At 42.2% G+C, this 23,719-nt stretch overlaps 1 protein-coding gene across 1 annotated transcript in view; it reads right to left on the bottom strand.

The window, feature by feature from the left end:
* The window catches only part of LOC122790887 (collagen alpha-2(I) chain-like), a 239,489-nt gene that overhangs the window by 155,309 nt on the left and 60,461 nt on the right, over positions 1 to 23,719 (bottom strand). The window contains exon 3 of the mRNA XM_044058558.1: positions 10,332 to 10,497. Coding sequence (XP_043914493.1) covers positions 10,332 to 10,494 — 163 coding nt within the window. The 5' untranslated portion in view covers positions 10,495 to 10,497. The remainder of the gene's footprint in view (positions 1 to 10,331; positions 10,498 to 23,719) is intronic.

Here is a 23,719-nt window from a genome sequence, read left to right as displayed (position 1 = left end):
AAGCAAAGGTTCCAATAGAAGTAATAACTGTTATTACTTCTAAGCAATGCACCAAAAGCAAACATGAAATAAAATAAAATTAAATAGAACTGGTCACTATCACATACCACAGGATAGCATTTATTAAAGAATAAAGTCCATGTTGAGAAAAAGAAAACTAAATGATTAATGCAGGCATGTAAAATAAATTATAACATTCCACTGGTTGAAGTTTGATCATAGGATTTCATTATTAGGTATTATATAACTCAGATAACAGTACTAATGTAACATTCAAGGCTGCGGTTGAATGTGCTTTGCAATGATTTTTTTTAATTGTTTACTAGTATATTAGTGTGGAGCAATTAATTTGTCACCTGCAAGTTGTTTTACTGTCCATAACTGGCAAACTTTCAACACTATTTTGCTGCATGGTACTTTCTCAGGCCATCACCTACTCTCACCTCTGCCACCGCATACACAGACATATGTATGTTTATATAGATACATACACACACACACATATATATATATATATAAAAAAAATATCTTCATCCAGAGGCAGACACACAGTACTCAACCCCCTAGATTAGGCTTCATTGGAAAAAGAGAATGATAAGGTGGTTATCTGTGGCAATTCCTAAGAAACAACATGGGTTCCTTTATCACTTCTATAATGACATCACCCTTATACCTAAAAAAGGGACATTCATTACCTAAAGATGTAGTTAATGTGGGGAGAATGTATACAATGGTTTAACTGTGAGAGGTGGCAACCCATGCAGTTCAGCACCCTGAAAAAAGCATTTGGTTTGCATTTTCTTGAAATGACAGCACGACAGCTTAAAGTCAGGGATGCAGGAGAGCCAGATGCCATCCTTCCCATTTAAGTTTGTTACAAAATAGATATCACCAGTAAGGTCCAACAGACCAACAAATATGGCCATAGACCTGCTTAGAAATGTTCCACTGCATCTGAATGCAGAGGCAATAATGTTTTAGCTGATTATAATAACAGCGAGAGATGTTCGATAACACGAGAAACAACCGCTGATTTTTAATCATAAAAAAGTTAGCAGCACTTTGCTTTGAACTATAACTTATAGTTCAAAGCAAAGTGCTGCTGACGTTTTTATCATTAATTATCATTATTAAGTATGCATTTTTACTTGATATGTATTTATTTGAGAGGTTGTTGAGTAAGAGTTGGTGCAGACAGTCTACAAAAAAGGCAAATTACATATAATACTTTTCTAACAAAGGTCATTCCCTGTAAGATTAAAAAACATTGCACAGTTCAGGATGCTCAGCTTTATTAAATATCTGTACTAACAAGGCACAACTGAACAAACGACGACCTAGTGTTTGTTTTCCCAGGTGAATAAAAACAATTCTGGGACTGTCACTAAAGGGCATAAATAATTAGAAGATAAGGAGGCAGGATGAGAAAATTGTGACATCACAGTGTGGGAGGGGTTATTGAAGTACAGTAAGCACAGGACGCTCTGAAGAAAAAACTACTAAAATACACTGATTCAGGGGAAGCAAATTTGCCATTTGCACTGCCTCACACCATGAAAAAAAAATAAAACCAAACTGACATGTATATGTGCTATTTTACAACATCAGGTCTTCGTCATGACCACAACAAAGCCAATATAATGTTGTGTACAGCTTACAATCTACTTGCCCAGATCTCCATTTTCATTTAGCTTCAAAGTCCTACATGCGGGTGTCGACACAAGGCAGAAGAGATAACAGCCACCTTCTTAGACTGTAGTTAATAAAATGTAAAATACAGTTGCTGTTCTTTGTATATCCACGCTTAAGTCCAAGCTTAACTTCTTGGTATTCACAATTTAACCCATTTACCCGATTTATTAAAAAGGGCAACTCTAGCATCCCGATTTTTGGGACATACCTCCTGTTAATTGGATCTGTTCGTAAAGCTCGAGCTAACAGCAACCGCGGTGTGTAAACAGTGAACAACAAATGGTGCTTGGTGTAGGCTTCAAACCCAACGGAAACCCCCTCTGTGTGCAATTCAGAAAGGAAAAAATGGGCTCCGGTAGGTCTAGAACTTTCCATTAAGCTTTATATCACAGTAAGCTAATAAACCTACCCTTATAGAAAAAAAATTTCTGTCAAAAATCATATATGGACATAACAAACCTAACTTTCTCTGCGCTATTGCAGTTTACATAAAGTAAGTGGATAAAGAAGACAGGACAAGAAGGTGAGTAATATTACATGAGAGACAAAAAAGTAGCACAGCTAGAGTAAAGATGTGCAATTTAATTTGTTAAAACTTTCAACTCCAACGGTGAACAAAACGTGAAGACCGTACAGCCCCAATTTGTTAACAATGTAAACAAAGGTGAGAAATATATCAAGCGCACACAGTTTGAAGCATCTCAGGAGGAGTCTGGCACAAAACTGTACAGCGTCCACCCCTTACCCCACCCGAAACTTCAAAGCACCGTCCAAAACAACAAAGAAAAAAAGACACAATCTCGAGATCACCAAAAAAAAAAAAAAAAGGCTGGACACGCGATACAGCTAAAAGAAGGAAAAAAGTCAGGAAGTAAAAACTAGGTGTCATGCTTATGAAGCATGCTATCTATTGGGATTTAAAAAAATGTTTTTCAGAGACACCCAACTTTGACACGCTCTCTGTAAGGAAAAAAAAATTATCTCAGTTTCTGAACACTAGTCTGCACTCACTGCAGCAGTTCTCCTTGAATACGTGAAATGTTGATCAACTCTGCAGTTTGGCGCTAGTCTGAAAACATCTGTTTCACCATCTACTAAATCCTCGCTGTGACCAGACGCACTTTCACTCAACTATAGCGGAGAAGCAATTGGAGGAGCAATTAAGGATCGTCCTATAGATCACCTGACTGCAACCTCCAATTGCATCTCCGATGCATCTTTCACATAAAAAAAAAAAAAAAAAAAGTTGAAACAGCAACGTACGATTATGGTAGTAGGTTTTCCAGTTTTAACAAAAGCACAGCGCAGTGCATTTCTTTTTTTTTTAACTCGCACAGCAGCTTTAAAAAGGGGGTGGCGCGCGCCCCTGCGCCCATGCCTAAATCCGCCACTGGAGTCTGCCCTTGTGGGTGAGATATTAGGTCCTGACAAGTATCCAGGATCCAAGGAGGTTGTAACAGATGAGGTCTGAGGAAGGGCAACCACACTTGAGGCCAGAAAGGGTAACCACACTTGAGGCCAGAAAGGGTAATGAGGATTACTTTGCATCTCAACCGAATAGTTTTCCTTAGAAAAAGGGATATCAGAGGATAAGAATAGAGGAGACTCGCGGGCCATTCGTGAGTCAAAGCATCTCTCAGTGACTCCCTGTGATGGGGAAAGAGGAAAAAGTAGCTGCTGCATTTGTTTGAAGGGGGGAAGCGAAAAGATTGCAGCATAGCTGGCCCCCAATGGCTGAAAATTTCTGTCGTCACACACTGAGAGACCACTCGTGAGGACAGGAAATACATCTGTTCAGCCTGCCTGCAATCATGTTGTAGCTCCTCAGGATATGCATTGTGATTAAAAAGTGGCTGAAAGCTATCGCCCAGTGCCAAATTCTCATGGCCTCGTGACATAAGGGATAGGATTTGGTCCCTACCTGTTTATGTACCAGACACGTTGTCCGACTGCCTAGCAATCATTCCTGATGGAAGGAGCAGATGGAATGCTTGCATACAGCACCGCTCTTAACTCCAGGACATTGATATGCAAGTTAACCTCTAGGCTGGACCACATGCCTTGGACTGTCTTTCCCTGGAAGTGGCCCCCCGACCCTATCAGGGAAGCGGCCGTGGTCACTGTGCACTGGAAGGGGAGCCTGGAAGTGGCAAAACCAAAGATTTTTGTCTATACTCATCCAACAGAGGAGATCTTGTTTGCATGAGTTGGTGATGAGGATCTGTGAGCTCAGGGGATGAAGACTGGATATCCACTAGGACAGAAGGCACCATTGTAGTAGTCTCATATGTAATCTGGCTTGGAGAACAATTGGGATGGCTGCTGCCTTAGACCCCAGAGCCTGTAGAACTTCCCTTGCAGACACCTTCCTTCGACAGAGAATCGCTTGTACTTTTGCCCTTAATCTCTGAAGTCTATGAGGAGGAAGAGAGACTAGGCTTGTTTGAGTGTTGAATACTGCCCCTATAAATTCCAGTTGCTGTGTGGGATGAAGGTTGGATTTTTCTCAGTGTATGGTGATGCCTAAGAACAGCTAGTGCTAGAGTGTAGCAGAGGGCCCTGACCAATAGGCGCTTTGTAGAGGTGGAGATGAGCCAATCGTCTAGATACAGAAACACCTGGAATCCCTGAAGTCTCAGATGAGCTGTCACCACTGCTAGGCATTTCGTGAACACTCTCTGGGGGCTGTTAAGAGATCGAATGGCAAGGCTCTGAATTAGTAATGATTGGCTCCCAGATGGAAGTGAAGGAGACTCCTGGAGCACTTGTCCATTTTGATGTGGTAATATGCATCCCAGAGGTCTATCAAGCACATCCACACACCCTCCCGAAGGAATGGGAGAATGGATTGCATCATGACCATGTGGAATTTGCTTTGAACTACTGACTTGTTTAGTTGGCTGAGATCCAAACTGGGTCTCTAGTCCCCGGTCTTTTTTGACACCAAAAAGAATCTTGAGGAAAAACCCAGATCCGCATTGATCTGGGGGGACTTGTTGGATGACTCGTTTTATACAAAGCTTTGCTATTTCTGAAGCTGCCTCTTCCCTTTGACTGGGTGGAACATTGGGAAGGGATTTTGGAGGTCTTAGATAAGAGATTAGAGGGATGTAGTAACCTCTGGAAATTATTCTCTGCACCCACTGATAATTTGTAATAGAGTGCCAGGCAGCTTGGTGCAGAGAGAAATGAGCCCCGGCTGCTTCCAGAGGAAAGCAATCGGTCAGCACTTCCGAAGAGCTGATACGGTCGTCTGGAAAAAGAATCCCTGGAGTCCTGATTTCAGGAATCCCCTTCTGCCCTGAAAAGGACGCCTTCCATTATTGGAACCCCCTCTGCCTCTGGGGGAGTCCTCACCATGTGCATCAAGGAAAGGGCCTTGAGACTTTTTTTGCCACATCTTTCCACTCCTCTGGTTCCTGGAAAAGCAGCACTGAGGCTTGGAAAAATGTAGGCCAATGGCAGACAAGGTTTTTCCATTCTGCTTGCACCTGGCTAATGTGTACTTCACTTTAGAACCAAATAGAGCTGACGGTTCAATAGGGGCATTTAAAAAGGAAGACTTGGAGTCCACGAGGTCACAAATGCGCATCTAAGCATGGCATCTCATAACTACACCTGCATCCACAGCTCTAGCCGACCCTTCAGTTGCGTGAGACAGCAACTTTATGGATGAGTTGGAAATTGACTCTAGGGTGACAAGTTGGGAAGCAACTTTATCATGTGCCCCATATGAAACTTGACCCACGTGGGTTCCAGTGAGCTCAGTGATGAGAACTCTTTGGAGCCTCGTAAAATTTGCCAAAAACTTCAGAGACCTGAAAGCAAAGGTCGCTGAAGCAAAAACTCGCTTCCCTAATCTGTCCACCACCTGGGACTCTCTGTTGGGCAGGTGGACAGCAGGATTTTCCTCCACAAAGTCCTTTTTTGTGGCAGCTGCCACCACCATAGTGTCTACTGGTAAGCCTCTAGACCAATGGGGCTGATCCTCTGGAGGGGAGAATATCTTATCTGATCTCCGAGGAATGGCCTCAATGGTACCAGGGTTCTTCCATGCCCACTGCATGATGAGCTTGACTAACTCCTCAGTGGGGGGGGGGGGGGGGAGTCACCCAAGAGGTAGAGAGCCAAGAGTGGAAGGCCTGCAGGAATACGGATTCCTCCATCATCAGGGGCTGACCATGGGGGACCCTTCCCCATCATAGTCCGTATCTTCAGTGAGGGACTCCTGGGGAGTCCATGTGTTTCCTCTTACATGTCCATTTCACAGGGGTTTCTTCAGTGAGAGCATCCGAAGAAGACTCAGAAAGGGGGATATCCTGTATAGGGGTTTCCTGAGGCTTGTGCTCTGTGTCCTGGGGGGTGGCCTTTGATAGCTGCAGCTCAGAAGGAACGGGGTGGAAGGTCCAACGTAGGAGGATTACTTCCCAAAGTAAGCACCCTCTCCATCACCTGGAAGGCAGGCCCACCTGAAGAGGAATGGGAGCCCGGAACTGAAGGAGACAATTTCAGAACTGGATTCACACCCGCCCGCAACGCAGCCCACTCCCGGGGATGGAGTCTCAAGCAAAACCGGGGTGGGAGTTACCCTCTGATCCAAAGATGGAGCCGGTGAAACAATCGGAACCATGGCCGGAACAGAGGGTTCCACCCCCAAGCATGAGATTGAGGAAGGGTTGGTTCTGACAGAACCGACACCCAAAGGGGCCTCGGATAAGGTCATTGTCAGCACCAAAGAAAGGAGTCCTCTCGCAGACGGAGCTGTGGGACTTGGAACTGAAGGGTCCAAGGGAGGAGAATACGTGGGAGTCACAGGGGCAATGGACCCAAAACCCGAAGTGGGATGGGTTCTAGGAAAATTTGTAATTCCCCTGGCTGTCAGCAGCTGATTAGAGGCGCACCACATCCAACACAGATGGGCTCCTGGTGGACCTTACCGACACACCTGAGGGGGAGTCAGGCCAGTCCAAAAAGGGGCTAAAAGCTTGTTCAGCAAACTGATCCATAGACGGGGGAGTACTAGGTCCATGGTGTAGTAGAAGTCGGCACAGAGGATTCCAGTTTTGAAACAGGCAAAAGGGGGATTATTGGTGCTGAGAATGGGCTCTGAGCCGAAGTAATAGCTGGAGTGGAAGTCATTATCGACTCAGAAGAGGTTCTCAAAATCTATCTTGGAACAGAGATGGGGGATGTCAGGGCCGAGGTAATGGCAGGCAAAATGGCCTGAGCCAAAACCACAGTAGGAACTGTAATCATCGGTGCCAAAAGCGGTGCTGACTAGGAAGTCATGACAATCTCTGTAGGAACCACTGGAGCCGTGCTCTGAGCCAAGGTGGCTGGAACCAAGGAGACAATCCTACAGTCTGTGGAAGTCTTATGGGCCTTATATGCTTATGAGGCTTGCCCCTATCACCAGCCGGTGAAGGGTCAGAACAAGGACATTTTTTGTCCATAGATGGAGGGGTTGTGACCGCAGAAATAGCCTTGGAAAAGGAAGAAGGCCTTTAAGAATTAGTTTATTCAGTCTTTCATTCAGCGACCGCTGACTGAAACTGGCACAAATGTCACAGGGAGGTTTCACAGATAAGTGTGGAACCCCCAAACAATATACATCTTCCTCATGTAGATTGCCATTGGGGAGTTTACCATTGCAAGAGGAGCAATGCTTAAACCCTGTAGTCCCTTTCTTTTCAGACATACCACAAGAGACAACACAACAACTACCAGAGAGGAAAGGAAGAGCGAGAGAGAGGGGAAATACCAACAATGGTATTCAGAATACCACAAGGGTAAAAAGGCAGTTTAAAGATGATACAAAAAGGGGATACCCGTGGGTAGAGCTGAATAAGATATGAAGAAAAAAAGGAGTTTGACAGGAAACTCACAAAATACTATAAACTTTGAAAAAAACACAATACTTAGCTGGAGAGCTCAGTGAAATGCTGCTATATGGCTGCGCTGGAAATGAGATCTGAGGTAACTGGGAGAAGGGCATTGTGGGTAGCAGTTTAGCTCGAGAGTTTTTGGTGTACGCGAGCTTGGTATAAGGCCGACTTGGTTCCAAGGGCTCGAAACCGAACACATCAGTGATGAATATGAAGAAGATTAACAACTTCAAATAGTCCGTTTTCTAAAAGAGCAATTTTTTCAGAAATAAATTGTACTGACGAAATGTTTCAGACTAGTGTCTTCACCCCAAGGGTATTTCTAGCCAATAAAAAATATTCACTAAAGGACAAATCAAATACAAGAGCTGAAGTACTGAATGTACAGGTAGAATACTACTATGTACTGGAGTCCAGCCAAATACATTAAAGGTTCAAAAACATAGGAAAACATCAATACTTTCTATTTATAATCCTCAGCTGTTTTTTCTGACTTTACCACTACCAATCAGGGACAATTCTGTAACCAGGAGATCAAGAAGCAGGTGAAGGAAATGTCACCACTCACCACCCTTCGGTGGAGCAACAGGCTTATCCTACAAGCAAGCAAATGTGGGAACCAACCAAGAATCTTTAGTTTGGAACATTTTGTCAGTACAGTTTTAAGCATATTGTCTTCCTCTCACCCACAATCTAAAGGAGGACTCTGAGAAGAGTAAGCAAGGGATTCCTCATCTGAATTCAACTCCTCCTCACAGGAATTCTGTTTCCTGGGTCTTTTAAGGAGAGTAGAGGACCAAAGGGGGGTTGGAATAGAAACTGCCTGGGGAGGTTTCAATGCCATCAAAGCACTAAACAAACCATAAATGAAGGCCTGCCATTCACTCTGTGGATCCTCAGGAGCAGGAGAAACATGCTTAGTTTTTTTGTTTTTCTCTTTAATGGGACATCTGCTTTATAAAACTTGGCTCTGATCCAAGACAGCATTCAATAATGGTCTTAGGGGCATCTGCAAAGCCTCCTCAGACATGCTGAAAGTCGAATCCCAACCAGCCTCCAACCTAGTCATAGCAGAGGAATCCAATGACAGACTAAGTCGAACCTCTGGGCATTCACTCACCTCAGGAGAGATGTCCAGAGGAGGCTGAACAGTCGAAAATTCCAGGCTAGGCTTCTTGGCCTTTTTCCCTGATGGCTATCCCTCAGAGTTGGAAGTTCCCTCCATTGTATCTTTTGTGAGAAGTTTAAGATGTTCCTTTGCAAAATATAGTGCCAAAGAAGAAAGTCTATGTAAGGTTTTAGGTACAAAATCCTGACAGATGGAACAGGACGTATGGTCATGCAAGGTGCCAAACAAAACACATTGTTCATGGCCATCTTTATGGGGAATCTGTCTCCCACACTGGTATTACCCTTCTTGGATGACATGAAATCCCACAAGCAACAAAAAAAGAAAATTAAAGAGGAACCCCAATGGGGCACTTATCTGCAATGGCTCGGTGAAACCAGCAATTTCAGGTTGTGGTTTTCAAGATAAATATAGAGGGAAGACAAATGACTGCAGTGTGTCTTAGGGACAAAAACCAGACAGACGTCACACTGAGTATTGTGCTTAGCATCCAAACAGAAAAGGCACTTCTCATGTCTGTCTTTGTGGCAAATCTTCCTCCCACACTCACATTTCCTCTTCCTGAATGATAAACAATGAGGAGGAAAAGAAAAAGAAAGGGACCCTTAATGTGGCACTTTTCTGTATTATGCTTGGCAGAAGAACCAGCTCAGTGAATGGCATACAGACTGAAATCAGAAGTAGTGTTAGGACTGGCAGAAAGAAGTTCCGAGGATAAAGTGCCTGTAGTCTGACATATACCAGTAAGATGTAAAGGCTTTGGTATGCTGGCCAGACATTAGGCTATCCTTGGTAGGATATTCCCAAGTATAAAAAATACTGCAACAGTGATAAGGAAGGACATCTTCTAGATCTACGGATTTAAACTTTATTTGCAACTTAAATAGGACATATAGGAAAGACAGTTATGTATCTAACAGAATCTTTATTTTCTTGTAAAGGCTTCCTAGCCATATGAAAGCAGAGGTCTTCTCTAACCCTGTTCAAGCACAACCAGGAGTAGTGGATGAGAAATCAGAAATTCACCCATGGTCTGACACCTATGTCTATGATGGACAGAGGCAGCCATTAAATTATGCCCTAACTAACATACAGCCCTTAAAATAACTGAAAGCACAATAACTCGTGAGATACATTTGGGTTGCATGGCTAGGCTTATAAAGGCCCCAGTATCATTAGCCTAGTATACAAGTATGACCCTATGACAGATTACCTTTCATGACTGTCAACAACTGGCAAATCCAACTGTTGCATCCAAATGTGTGCAAGTCAATACATAAAAAAATATAGTAAAACATGAGGTCTGAGTTCCTTATATAATGGAAGGTCTAAAGAGGATTATTGGTTTAATTGTCTGACTTAGCAAGTTGTATCATGAATATATTCCATGACCTATATCTGGAAGTTTTGTACTTCCTGTTATATGCTAATATGCTCTATTCATTTTACATGAAAAGCTGCACTCAACCAAATGTACACAGCTGATAAATAAACCACAAAAAACAAGCAATCCAACTGTTCAGAATAAAAGTCACAACATTTAGTTAGCCCAATATCTTTTACGAACGAGGAGTCCTAAAATAATGACATAATCAAGAACACATCCTAGTGAATCATTCCCATACCATCAGGTAAATCTGGATGACACATAAGCAACTCTTTGCAGGTTGTGGCTGGGTTTTCTTTAGTGCCATTAGGAGGGTCAATCAGTAGTCGAACTTCCTTGTCCAAACCATTCAGAACTGCCCATACAATATGGAATGAAGGTTTATCTGAAGAATACAGCATCTGCTAATAATGAAAAGTAAGTAAAGATCTGTGAACAGGGCAATTTAGATATAAAAGCAAGTTGTATATGTTACAGTACTATGAATCAACTAGTATCTCCACTGCTGAACCATTAGTGACACACATGAGCTGGACATGGAAGTTTAAAGCAGAGCTAGTACTGAGACATATGGCAAGTATGTATGTCATAGTACAAATTAACATTTTACCATTTTAGCTCTCTTATGGAGGAGACAAAATAACTATGCAAGAATTTATGGATTTACTGTAAAGCATAAACTAGGTTTTATGAGCTAGAAATGAAGACCAATAAAACAACATGGAACATTCAAAACCCCACACTTGTACTCATGAAACAGATCAAAAAATCACTCTTCAGTAAGCCACATGGGTGGGGGTGAGTGAATGACAAATATATTTACAAACTGTTAAATATTACATTGTCAAAGACAGAGATAATATCAAATCTCCAAGAGATTCTGGATCAGCAGATGACCTTAATTAGAAACATCCATACTGCATAAATATTTCCAACCAATCTTCCTGAAGACAGCAGGCCCTCTTGACATCTAAGTTATTGAGTAATGCATGGCACTACTTGTCAAATTCGTTCCCAATGAAGAAGATAACCTTATTATTGAAACAAAGTACAGGAACACAAAAAAAGGGAAAACTGACCATAAAAAGCTAGATTCTCAAACTAATTGGCAGAGATTATTAGGTAACTTGGCCGCTTGTTAAGAAGTTCCTGAAGATTTGGCATTATCTCAAGTAGCAGCACAGACTATTCTTCCCAATTTTTTGGTTAGCAGGCTCCATTCATCAGAATGACTACTGAGAACTTAATAGACATGTTTAAGAGAGGAAAATACTTCCTGGCACAATTAAAGGTTCAGTTGCTAATGTGCTACATGTAATGGTCCTGTGTCCGATTGTATCAATCTCCACTTCCAGACTGTGAGGATGAGCATGTCATTTTGCCATACAGTGCTCACATTGCACATCCCTGAATAGGATCACTGATATCACATGACTTTACACAGCTTAACAATAACAAAATCTTCCTCATTGCTGAATGTCATGTCCAGGCTACATCACTCCGTGAAATAATACCATCTGAACCAAGTTGTCATAAACATCTGCTGTACTAATGAGCTTTAAAACATATTATAGATGTAGTTATTCCCCAAAAGATTGCATCATTGAATGCAGCTTCCTAGCCAGGCCAGCATAATGTGTTTTTTAACACGTCTTCCCTGTCTACCTTCCACAAGGCAGGTAAGTGCATCTCTGGCTGATCCTTGGGTGATATTTTACTGCTCTAAAGCCCTTTGAGTTCCTAGTTAATTAGGATCTCACCTCCATTATTGTTTTTGGTGATAATAGACAAGAAGGTGTGTAATGTGGTTGAAAGTAAAGGTGGTCTCCAAATTGGAAATTCACTGTCTGATGAAAAGGCGAGAATTATCTAAAAATAAAAAATTAAAAAACCTTCAAATAGAGCAAAGTCAAACAATCTATATATACATTAAAAGAACAGATCTCTATCTAGGGAAGGGGGACCGTGGCATTACATGTAAGAGGACCCTACATGACATTCAGGTAGCATCCAGCTCAGCCACATTCTCCCTTCCCCTCCTGGTATCAACAATAATCATGTAATATCTTCCCATGTCTTAACTGGGAACTGGTTTTATGTCATAACTGGGAACTGGTTTTATGTCATGACTAATAGGAGATCAAACTCTTGGTAAAGGAAAGTATGGATGATGACGGGGGAAGGTGGCACAATCTGAATGAGGTACACTATGGGGATATGTCCATTTACTGGAAGCCAGATAGTCAGGTGTCTATAGTGGAATTAATACAGCTGTCCTCAACGAGTATGCTTCTATTAAGTGTACTTTGAAACTTAAACAATTAGATAGGTAAATGCTACCCGAAGTATAATATGGTTAGAATGGTATGTTGGTCCTTTGGTAGGTTCTTTGTAGCTTTAGTTGTTTTCTTAGTATTGAATGATTTATTATTACGATATATTGTATTTGAATGTATTACTTTTAAAGTTACTATTAGTGTATAGCTTTAATATTTTTGAGTTCATTGAGCTGATGAAGATTTTATTAATTAGCTAATTGATTGTGCATAAAATCTTTTGTATTCAGTAAAACAATGTCTGAAGAAGTTTGGATATTGGTCTAAATTAAAGCATTTACACAATAAAATTTGTGAGAAGGACAGCATTGCCGTTCTGCTGTTTTTTTATTTTTAATAACAAAATCTTCCTCATTGCTGAATATCATGTCCAGGCTATATCACTCAGTGAAGCAATAGCATCTGAACCAAGTTGTCATAGCAAAAATCTGCTGTACCAATTAGCTTTAAAATATATTATAGATGTAGTTATTCCCCAAAAGATTGCATCATTGAATGCAGCTTCCTAGCCAGGCCAGCATAATGTGTTCTTTAATACGTCTTCCCTGTCTACCTTCTACAAGGCAGGAAGGTGCATCTCTGGCTGATCCTTGAGTGCTATTTTAGTGCTCTAAAGCCCTTTGAGTTCCTAGTTAATTAGGATCTCACCTCCATTATTGTTTTTGGTGATAATAGACAAGAAGGTGTGTAATGTGGTTGAAAGTAAAGGTGGTCTCCAAACTGGAAATTCACTGTCTGATGAAAAGGCGAGAATTATCTAAAAATAAAAAATAAAAAAACCTTCAAATAGAGCAAAGTCAAACAATCTATATATACATTAAAAGAACAGATCTCTATCTAGGGAAGGGGGACAGTGGCATTACATGTAAGAGGACCCTACATGACATTCAGGTAGCATCCAGCTCAGCCACATTCTCCCTTCCCCTCCTGGTATTAACAAGGATCATGTAATATCTTTCCATGTCTTAACTGGGAACTGGTTTTATATCATGACTAATAGATCAAACTCTTGGTAAAGGAAATTATGGATGATAATGGGGAGGGTGGCACAATCTGAATAAGGTACACTAAGGGGATATGTCCATTTACTGGAAGCCAGATAGTCAGGTGTCTATAGTGGAAATACAGCTGTATGACTACTTCCTGTGTGGTTGGTCAGAGTAGACTTAAAGATCATCAAAGGTCTATTGTATAGGTAGAGAATGGAGGGGGGGGGGGGTAACAGGCCTGTGCTGCTATTCACATTTCCTTTTTTTTTAATTCGGCCCTTGGATGTTTGCAAATACTTTGATTTGTACACTTAATTTATTTCTTCTTTTTGTCTGATATCCAGAATAAACTCTTTCTCCTACTTTACAAACAGAGCTGGATCACAGTAAAAATAATTTATTATTTCTTGCTGGACATCACCCAGAAACACAATCAGCAGTAACTTCTTAGAAAGAAAGAAGAGGATTTTGTGAATGCTAGTGTCTTACCACATCGATTTGCAGCTATACCCTGCAGGGCTGATTTTAGGTACCTGCAAAACCTGTGGCCTCTGGATGTCCCAACCTTAAAGAATACCCCCCAGTCAGAATAGGATATCTCCCCTTTGTAATTTTGTCAAAAAGGTGCAGAAGTGACAAAGTCTTGGTGTAGCTCATAAATCAGACAGACAATGATGAATACAGAAACCAGAATGACTTCATGAAGCATCCAGAAACCAGAATGACTTCTTGAAGCATCCCAATTCCCCAGCAATAACAGCTTACAGTTAAACTACACACATGCTGACATTGTATATTCTTAAGCTTGTCATGTTACCGACAAATGATGCATCAAAATTGAAAAGGCTTTTCTTCCTTAACGCCTCCTTACTTTTGTATTCTTATACCAAAGTTGTTACACCTCAGGGAAAGAATTATTACTGACAGGTAAAGAAAACTTGCCTCTTTCATTGTCTGAGAGGATGTGAGATTATATCAGACACACATACTACAATTTTAGCCTTACAATGTCACTCGAGTGAAATAAAAAATAGCATATGAGCAATTGACATCTTGAGCTGTTATGTTCAAGTGTAATATGGCATAGACAGTAAACCAAGAATCTAACAGAATGATAAATGGCAGACTGTTGCTTACTTCTGTCTTGAACACTGAATTACACCTGTGGCTGTGGGGAAAAAATAAACTGATACTATGATTTCACATCATATAAATATGTGAATCTCTGTCACAGAGCAAACTGCATAATTTCAATAAATCTACCATGAGATCAGAAGTCTATTTAGCAGGATGTTACTTAATGACACATTTATTCCTGGAAGGAGGGCCTTCTCACCATTAGAGCCGAAGTACACATCAGAATCTCTTAATTATGATGGGTGAGGGGGATATCTGTGATTGTTTAATGTTTCTGTGGATCACCACATTCATTACTTTTGATGCTGACCTCAGTGACTCTGTTAGTCCTTACAAAGCCTTTTAATATCTTCATTCCTGTTTTGAAACTCCAAAACCAGTTCTGTTGAGATCACCATTCATCCATCCTTACACATATACACACATTTTCTTAGCCACTTGTGCTGGTGAGGGTCATGATGGCTGCAAGCTACACAGGACAGGCTAGACTTTTCTAACCTAAGCAACATTTGCCACTTCTTCCAGGAGAATTTCTATGCATTACAAAGTCAGATGAGAGATACAATATCTTTAGCATGTCCTTTATCTACCATGGGGCCTTCTCCCAGTGGGCTGTGCCTACTACACCTCCCACTGGTAACTACCATTAGACATTCTCAGTAGATGCCTAGACTACTCTGACAGACACTTCTTGATAGGGGTTCTGCTTAAAGATTCTAATTTCTGCTGCTAGTATGCATAGCCTTATCCTTTTGGTCCTAGCTAAAGCCCATGTCCATAGGCGAGGATAGGGATGTAGACTGACCAGTAAACTAAGAACTCTTCCTTTGCCCTAGTTCTTGATTCAACAACATGGACTGGTATAATGCCTTTGGTACTGTTGCTACTGCACCCGTCTGCTGGTCCACCTCCTGATTTCATCTACCTTCACTTATAAACAGGCCCCCAAGATACTTAAACAGATTCACTTATCTGAACTTAACTGATCCCCCATTATTTGTACAGGGCAAGCTACTCTCTTTAAGAAAAGAAGTATGACCTCTGATTTGGAAGTAATTATTCTCATTCCAACCACTTCATTATTAGCATTAAAACCCTGCAGTATGCACCACAGATGTCAATTACTAGAGGCTAAGATAAAGTCTAGTCGCATAAGAACTTACCATAACAGCAAATGTCTTACTGATCACTGTTGGAGTATTCCTGACATATGGGTTGTCACTGCTGATGTCCATCCAGGGTACCAAAGTTTTACCTTCTTGAAGTCATATGTCTGACGCATGACCTCAGCTTGTAAGCATAGTAGTATAAAGACGTACGTATGAGCATGTACCTCAGACTTTCTCCAAGCCAACCACCTGAAGACTACTGAGACAGTGAGAACAGTCAGCTAGCAGAGGTGTAGCTTGAATAGATAAGCAAACTCCCTCTGTTCCATCAAGCAAAGTAGTGTTAGAAGTAGACAGGGTGAAGAAGGTTGACGTAAACAAGATAAGATGGGAAGGAAGGTAAGAAGGAATACTGCAACAGCGACCAGTAAAACATCTACTATTATGGTAAATTCTTATACAACAGTACTATGTCCTGTCTGAAATCACTATTGCAGTATTCCTGACATGGGTGATTCACAGAGCTGAAGGAGGTAGAAAAAAAGGGTGGTTGGCTAATGAGTATATGAACTGTCTAGCACTCCAGAAAGGGCATATCTAACAAAAGTGGCCCTGGACATGGAGAAAGCATTAGTTTTGAAGTGTTTGGTAAAGGCGTGTAGAGAGTACCAAGTCACAGCTTCCAATACAGATCTGGCATCTAATTCCTTGTGAAAGGCCCCTGAAAAAGCCACTGCCCTAGTGGAATGAGCTTTTGGGCAGGAAAGCAAGGACTACAGTGTGAACAGCCGAAGGAAATGGCCTTAGAGATCCAAATTGCAATAGTTAGTTAGGAAAACAGTTGGCCCAGCTTAGGACTCATAAAAATATAAACAGCTGGTAAGTCTTTCTGAACGATTTAGTTTTGTCCAGAGAAAATCTCAGCTGTCTGAGTGTCCAGAGAATTAAGGATTCTTACTCCCCTATTTTGCGGGTTGGGAAAGAAAGGTTGCAGTTGGATAGCCTGATTGAAGGACAGCTTGTTTAATGCCATAGCCATGAAGGATGGGTTAGTGCTAAGGGTCACCCTGTCCTTGTGGAAAATATGAAAAGGTGCAATGACCATGAGAGCTTCCAACTCAAAAACTCTCTGAGCTGAGGTGAGAGCCAAGAGTAGATTAGTTTTCAAAGTGCAGAATTTTAAAGTGGCAGAAGATGCTGGTTCAAAGAGAGACAGTATGAGCTTTTCCAACACAAAACTGAGACCCTATGGAGAAGAGATGAGTTTCCTTGGTGGGTTAAGATGTAGGACTCCCCTCTGACTTCTGCTACAAGGTTGAGAGACAGGTAGTCATTGATGGCTAACAGATGAGCTTTGATAAAATAGTAAGGCAAGCCTGAATGAAGTCATTTGCAAAGATATTGTTCCATGGCAAAGATGGGTGTTAAGACTGGGTCCTGACTCTGTTTGTGGCACCAATAAGAAAATCTTTTCCATTTAGCTAAGAGTTTCTGGTAGTGGGTCCCCTGGCTTCCTGTAGGACTTGAACAAACTCCTCAGAGAATAAATGCCTTTCAGCTATTAGAATCCTATGATCAACAGAGTTAGACTGAGTGCGGACAATTTGGGTAGGAAGCAATCCTTTCTGTTGAGAGACAAGGTCCAGGTGAAGAGTTATTTTCCTCTAATTTCCCTTTTGTCAGGTGAAATAGTAGGGAAACCAATCTGCCTCGGCCAAAAAGGGAGGGGGGGATAAAATGAATTTTGGTGCTTCCTTCTGTGCTTTTAGAATAAGTTTTAGAAGTAGGGGTACAGAGGGGAAGGCAGAGGAGACCTTCTGTGTCTAATGGAAAGATAAGCTCTCTGTCCTACAGGCTGAGGAATAAGGTTCCCTGGTGCAGAATTGAGGAAACTGATGGTTGCTGATGCAAAGAAATCTATCTGAGGTGTGCCCCATTGTAGAGTGATTGCCTGGAGTCTGCTAGCACATGGCCCTGTGAAGGAATGTATGTTGCTGTGATGGTGATGTCCATCTGGGTGGCTTAGTTTAGTGCTTCCTGTGCTAACATACAAATTAGTAAGACCTGGTGCTTCCCTGTTTGATTATATACCTCATAACTGTGAAATAGACTGTGTACGCTAGGAGTGGTGCTGGTTTCCAAGCAGCACTTGCAGAATAGTCCTCATTTCCTTCAGACTGATGTATTCTTTCAGGAACTGTAGTTGCCATCTGCGCTGTACCTAGTGTAATCCTGTCCAGCCCCACCATGCCTCGTCCGAGGTTTCTATGTGATTTTCTTGAAGAGGAGTAGGGGGTATGAAGAAAAGTCCTGGGTAGAGAGTGACCTGGTCATTCAAAGTACCTCCTTTCTGAGACAAAGGAGGGATCAGCATGCCCAAGGTGGAGGAGTGTTGGGACCACACAGATTTCAGATATCACCAGGTATCACTGGGCAGCGCAGTGGTGCAACAATTAACATTGCCGCCTTACAGCAAGAGGTTCTCTGGTTCGATTCTCAGCTGAGGTGACTTTTTTTTGTGCAGAGTCTGCATGTCCTCCCTGTCTTTGCATGGGTTTCCTCCCACATTCCAAAGACATGTATCTGGAGCATTTCTCCCTGGGTCTCTGCTGAAAATAGGCTCTGTCCTAGTTGGACTTTTCCAGTCAATAAATATTAAATAAAATGTTCCTCATGTAAAGTCTGGCTAGGGGAAGCATAGGAAAGGTGGCTGCCATGAAACCCAAAGTTCTTAAAGCCTCCCTTGTTGTGCAGTGTTGCAGAGGAGAGATCTAGGAATAATTTGGAAACTTAACTTTCTCATGAGGTAGGAAAGCATGCATTGTCTGTGTCCTGTCTAAAACTCTGGAAAACCAGGTTGTGTGTAGGAACCATGTAGGACTTTTTGTAGTTGACTGTGAATTGTAGATTTGCAAGGAGATGGAGGGTGACATTTAGATGCTGAAGGAGGACTTCTGAGGAGACAGCCTGAAGCAACACGTCATCCAGGAAGGGAAAATTTTGAATTCCTGGCTGCAACAGAATGCCACCATTGATACTAGACACTTTGTGAACACCCTTGGTGATGTGGAAAAAACAAAAGGCAAAGCAGTAAACTGAAAATGCGATCAGACAGAGAAAAAAAAAACGAAGGAATTTTCTACAAATAGGTATGTGCAAATAAGCATCCTTTAGCTCTAGGGATATTAGAAAGGTCTGGGAGAGAATGAAAGGCAGGAGAGGGGGAAGAGAAAGCATTCTGAAAGTTCGTACCAGGTATATGTCAAAGTAATACCTGAGTGGACCAGTGAAGGATTGACTGGCCTTGGTGTAGTATAGAAATTTATAAGAGTGAAAATGCAAGTGAGCCTCTGCATACACTAGTTAAAAGAAAAGCTTGTTTGTATGAGAACCACACAGACTAAGGAATCATGAGATTACTGAAAGAGGTCAGTGTTTTTTGGAAAGGATAGGGAGATGATTATGATGATGATGGAAAGAACTGGAAGAGTGTGGAGGCTTTGGATTGGGCAAAAGTCTAGGACAGTGTGACTGTTGGGAGATGGAGTAAGGTGTTAGTATACTAATGAATTGTGACTTGGGTGATGGAGTAATGTGTTAGTATTGTGACTTGGTGGGCATCTCCAAAATGTTAACAGCCCACTTAGATATGTCTGCATTCGATAGTACTTGGATCTACATTTCCCAATCCAGGAATGTGATTCTGAGTTCTGTCAGGACTCCAAACTAGCAACTGCCAAGACGGTAATGTAGCAGAGAACAGAAACAGAATGTTCATTTAGGAACAGTTTCTCGGGCAACACTTGAAAATCACACTTAAGCAGTTAGTGTTTTTTCTTAAGCCTGTGTGCAACCAGTAAAAGTGTCCACTGAGTTCTGGTTAAGAAGTATACATTTAGGAGAAGGGTAGCTTTTTTTTGAGTGGTGGGCCATATCTAAAAATCTGTAGACTGGTCATCTTACTGACTTCAAGACAGACATGATGATTGACAACAGTGGTAGAAGAGACTTGGGCAGTGATTTAGGAAGATATTTTATGGAAGTTCAACTCTTTCACACCTCTAACAGACAACATGCCATTACCATTTATTCTGAGCATCAATCCAGCAACAGGAGCTCTCCAGGTATAGTTCTTCTTCCCCATCAGATGCTAGTAGTTACACACAAGGCTGGATGGTGGAACCCCGCCATCAGTCTTTGCAGGACATTCCTGCCCAGACTATTCCTGACTCTCACAAAGATATTAGACTTTGAACAAATGGCTGGAATGCATGCTTCCCGGATTAAAGCCTTTAGCCAGCCTTCTAACTGGAAACAAGTAACACACAGGAGTAACAGACGGCTTCCTTTCCTTGTTGCAGCAGAATGTAATGCAATGCGCTAACTATAAAGATGTTGTTTGGTGACAGATTTGTCAACTCTGACCTGAGCAAAGGAAAAAAAATGTTAGACATCTTCAATAACATTGTATATTCTGCAGATCTTCACAAGAAATTCATCACTTCACAAACCCTTTCCTCTTGCAAAGAAAATTTCAGTGCAACATCTTACAAAGCAGTCCATCATAGGAAGAACTTACTGGTTTCTGATGCAACTGCATTAGAAAATTCATAGAAAGCTCTCTGATTTCCAGGGTTCAGTGGCTTTGAGTCACAGGGCCATGCATTCAAATATTCATTAAATTGCAGTGTTTCAGTCTTTTCTCAGCCCTACACTTGACATAATCCAATAAGGCTTTATCGCCATGCTTTTAACTTGTGGCTGTAAAATGGTGCATAAAGATATCAGGAGAAGCGTGTGTGTCTTATACCTCCAGTCTGTCCATAATGCCACTTGTAAGTTTGGTCAAGACAAAAATACTGTTCATGCCAGAGGATGAAAGACCCCACAGAAGACACTCTAGGTAGAGGAGCGTAAGAAAATAAAGAAAAACACTGACACTGATTTTCAATGCATTTCCTTCTGTACATCATTAATAATGTTTCTGTTCCTCCAAGGAATCAACTGTCTAAGGTAGGTCTCAGTCCAGGCAGGCTCCTCTTTCCTTTCCTAAAAGGCACCGCCCTTGGTTCCTGCGGTCAGTGCTCATGATAGTATTGATGATAGTGTCAAGGTTCCCTCCTTCTCTCATAACTGTGGGCCCTCTGTGAAGTTCCTGCTAATGTACTGCACCTTTACTTTTCCTTGCCCCTTGAACCTGAATGAGGAGTGTAAGGCATGCTTTCTGTTTTATGTTGCTAAAACCTTTTTGAGTTTCTAATGCAGAAGGGGTTTTGGTTGTGCTTGGACAACAGAGAGCAGTAATTGAGTGCTGAATGAGAAGGTATCACTCATTCACTTTGGCTGTGGCCCTAAAGTTAAATCGGCTTATACAATGATAACTTAAGAACTTGGATATTAGTTTATTCATCAAAAATGAATCTATGTCCTTCTATTCCTATGTTGCAGTATTCTAGTAGTGGGGGATTTTCTGCCCTCAGGTGACTCATACGTCGGCTTCTATACAAAAGCTTCAGCTTGGCTATTGCAGTGTGCATGGGCCGTCACACATAGGCTATAAACTAGAGGCCTTAAATGTGACGTCTGCATGCACAATCCTCGGAGAAATTTTCTGCTGCAGATGACCTTCACATCATATGATCGCTACTTCACAGACATCACATCTTAAAACATAAGTAACCTGTTTGGTTTCTAATTTTCTTATTTTTGCCGATTGTTATTGTTTAGGCTTGGTTGTTGCAGCCTTTAGCTGATATCAAGTAAAAATGGAAAGTGACAATGCGGGTGCCAGATACCCCATGAAGACGCCCATGGCAGGTGTGTTTTTTGCTTAGGCCGGGAACATGAGTACTCCTCCTGCGCAATTTGTCAATCCTTTGTGCCTAACACCCTGTGCAGCCGCCTGGCCACTTTAAACCTCTACCTAAATCTTCTTATTTCCAGTTTAACAAACAGGGAGGGACAAAGCCCTATCAGCTGTGCAGACTAACCCTGGTGATATGGGACCTAGCCTCTCACCACAACTTAGTCTTGCAGGCGGCCTACATCCCCTCACAGGACAACCACCAAGCAGATCTCTTGAGCAGGACTTACCCACCTCAGCATGAATGGATGCTGAATATAGAGGTCTTCCTGGATATAGTCCTCTGGTGGGGTGCTCCACAAATAGACCTGTTTGCCTCCCCCCAGAACAGGCAACTGCAGACCTTCTGCTCAAAAGCCTATTCTTGCATGGAGAGTTGATGCTTTCAACATCTCTTGGGAGGGGAAGCTCCTTTATGCCTTCCCCCCATTCCCACTAATTCAGAAAGCCCTCCTGAAAATACAGAAGGACAAACCAAAAATCTTGTTACTGACTCCTCACTGGCCAAGGCAGCACTGGTTCCCCTACTTTACTTGCTAGCCAAGGGCAATCACTTCAAGTTACCCTACAAAGTGGACCTACTGACACAAGACAAAAGAACCCTCCTACACCCATACTTGCAGATGTTGTCCCTGACTCTGTGGGTGATAAACTTTTAATCCCTTTCAGACACCACTACTCAGAGGATGTGTTTCTGTCCTAAGGTAGGCAAGGAAACCTACCACCAGAAAATCTTACCTGGCTAAGTGGGAAAGATTTACTAAATGGTATCTGCACAAGGGAAGGGACCCTTGCTCTGCTGAGGTGCCCCTGGTTCTGTCCTACATTTGTTAGTTGATTAAAGGTAGACTCTCATTCTTCAGTCAAAGTACACCTTTCTGCTACATCAGCCTGCTTGCCCCTGGACCCCCTCCCCTTGCTAGCCAAGCTCGATGTAAAGCTCTTCCTTAAAGGGGTCTTACACATAAGACCACCAAAAAAAACTATCCCTCCACCCTGGGACCTGAACTACATTTTAGAGAAACTAACCCAGCACCCTTTTGAACCAGCTGGGGCCTCCTCCCTACAGATGTGTATGTGGAAGACAGTCCTGGTGGCCATCACTTCAGCCAGAAGGGTGTCAGAGTTGCAGTCCTTAATGGCCTACCCTCCCTACACCATCTTCCACAAAGACAGAGTAACCCTACGAACTAACCCCACTTTATGCCCAAGGTGGTCAATGACCTGTCTCTTAACCAATCTATCCAGTTACCCACTTTCTTTCCTCCCTCTCTAATGAAGGGGAGAACATTCTACATTCCTTGGATGTGCACAGGCAGTTAAGATTCTACCTAGACAAAACTAAAACCATTAGGAAAACTGACCATCTCTTTGTCTTCTTTCAACCTAGAGCCCTGGGCAAGGTAGTCTACAAGCAAGCCATCGCATGCTGGATTAGGAAAACAATTTGCCTCTGTTAGTCTATCCATGGAAAGGTCCCTCCAGTGGGAGTAAAGGCCCATTCCACTAGGGCAATGGCCACTTCCAAGGGCCTTCATGAAAGGTCTAGACACAGCATCCATTTTGGAAGCAGCCACATGGGCCACTATCCACACTTTCAAACATTACAAGCGGGACCAAATTTTTAGAGCTAGAGCAGGATTTTCCAGGAAAATCCTCCAGGGTCTTGTTGAATCCTCTTCAAATACCACCATCCTCTCATTGGCATAAGCTATGTTACACTCCCACTACTAGAATACTGCAACATAGGAATAGAAGGACATAGAATAGTTGTGTAAAATCTTACCATAACCATAGACGTCCTTCTCTTCTATGTTGCAGTATTCCTTCTCACCCACCAGTCCCCACAGATCTTTTACCTTACCTGCCCTATCCACAGTACAGTAGGTCACCAGGTCAAGCACCTGAAAACCACTGGCACTCCTCCTGCTGGGCCTTTTTCTCTGCCTGCTGGCCTTCAAGTTCTGAGGATTGTGCGTGCAGACGTCACATTTAAGACCCCTGGTTTATGACCTATGTATGACGTCCCATGCACATTGCAACAGCCAAGCTGAAGATTTTGTATAGGAGCCAGCGTACGAGTCACCTGAGGGCAGAAAGTCCGCCACTACTAGAATATGGCAACATGGAAGAGAAGAACATCTGTGGTTATGGTAAGATTTTACACAACTATTCTTTCTTACAATATCTCT

The sequence above is a fragment of the Protopterus annectens genome, chromosome 16.part0 (assembly GCF_019279795.1).
Source record: "Protopterus annectens isolate FY-2018-M chromosome 16.part0, PAN1.0, whole genome shotgun sequence".
In the NCBI taxonomy this organism is placed as follows: Eukaryota; Metazoa; Chordata; order Ceratodontiformes; family Protopteridae; genus Protopterus; species Protopterus annectens.
The sequence above is the reverse complement of the archived record's forward strand: the minus strand, read 5'-3'. Positions and strand labels throughout refer to the sequence as shown.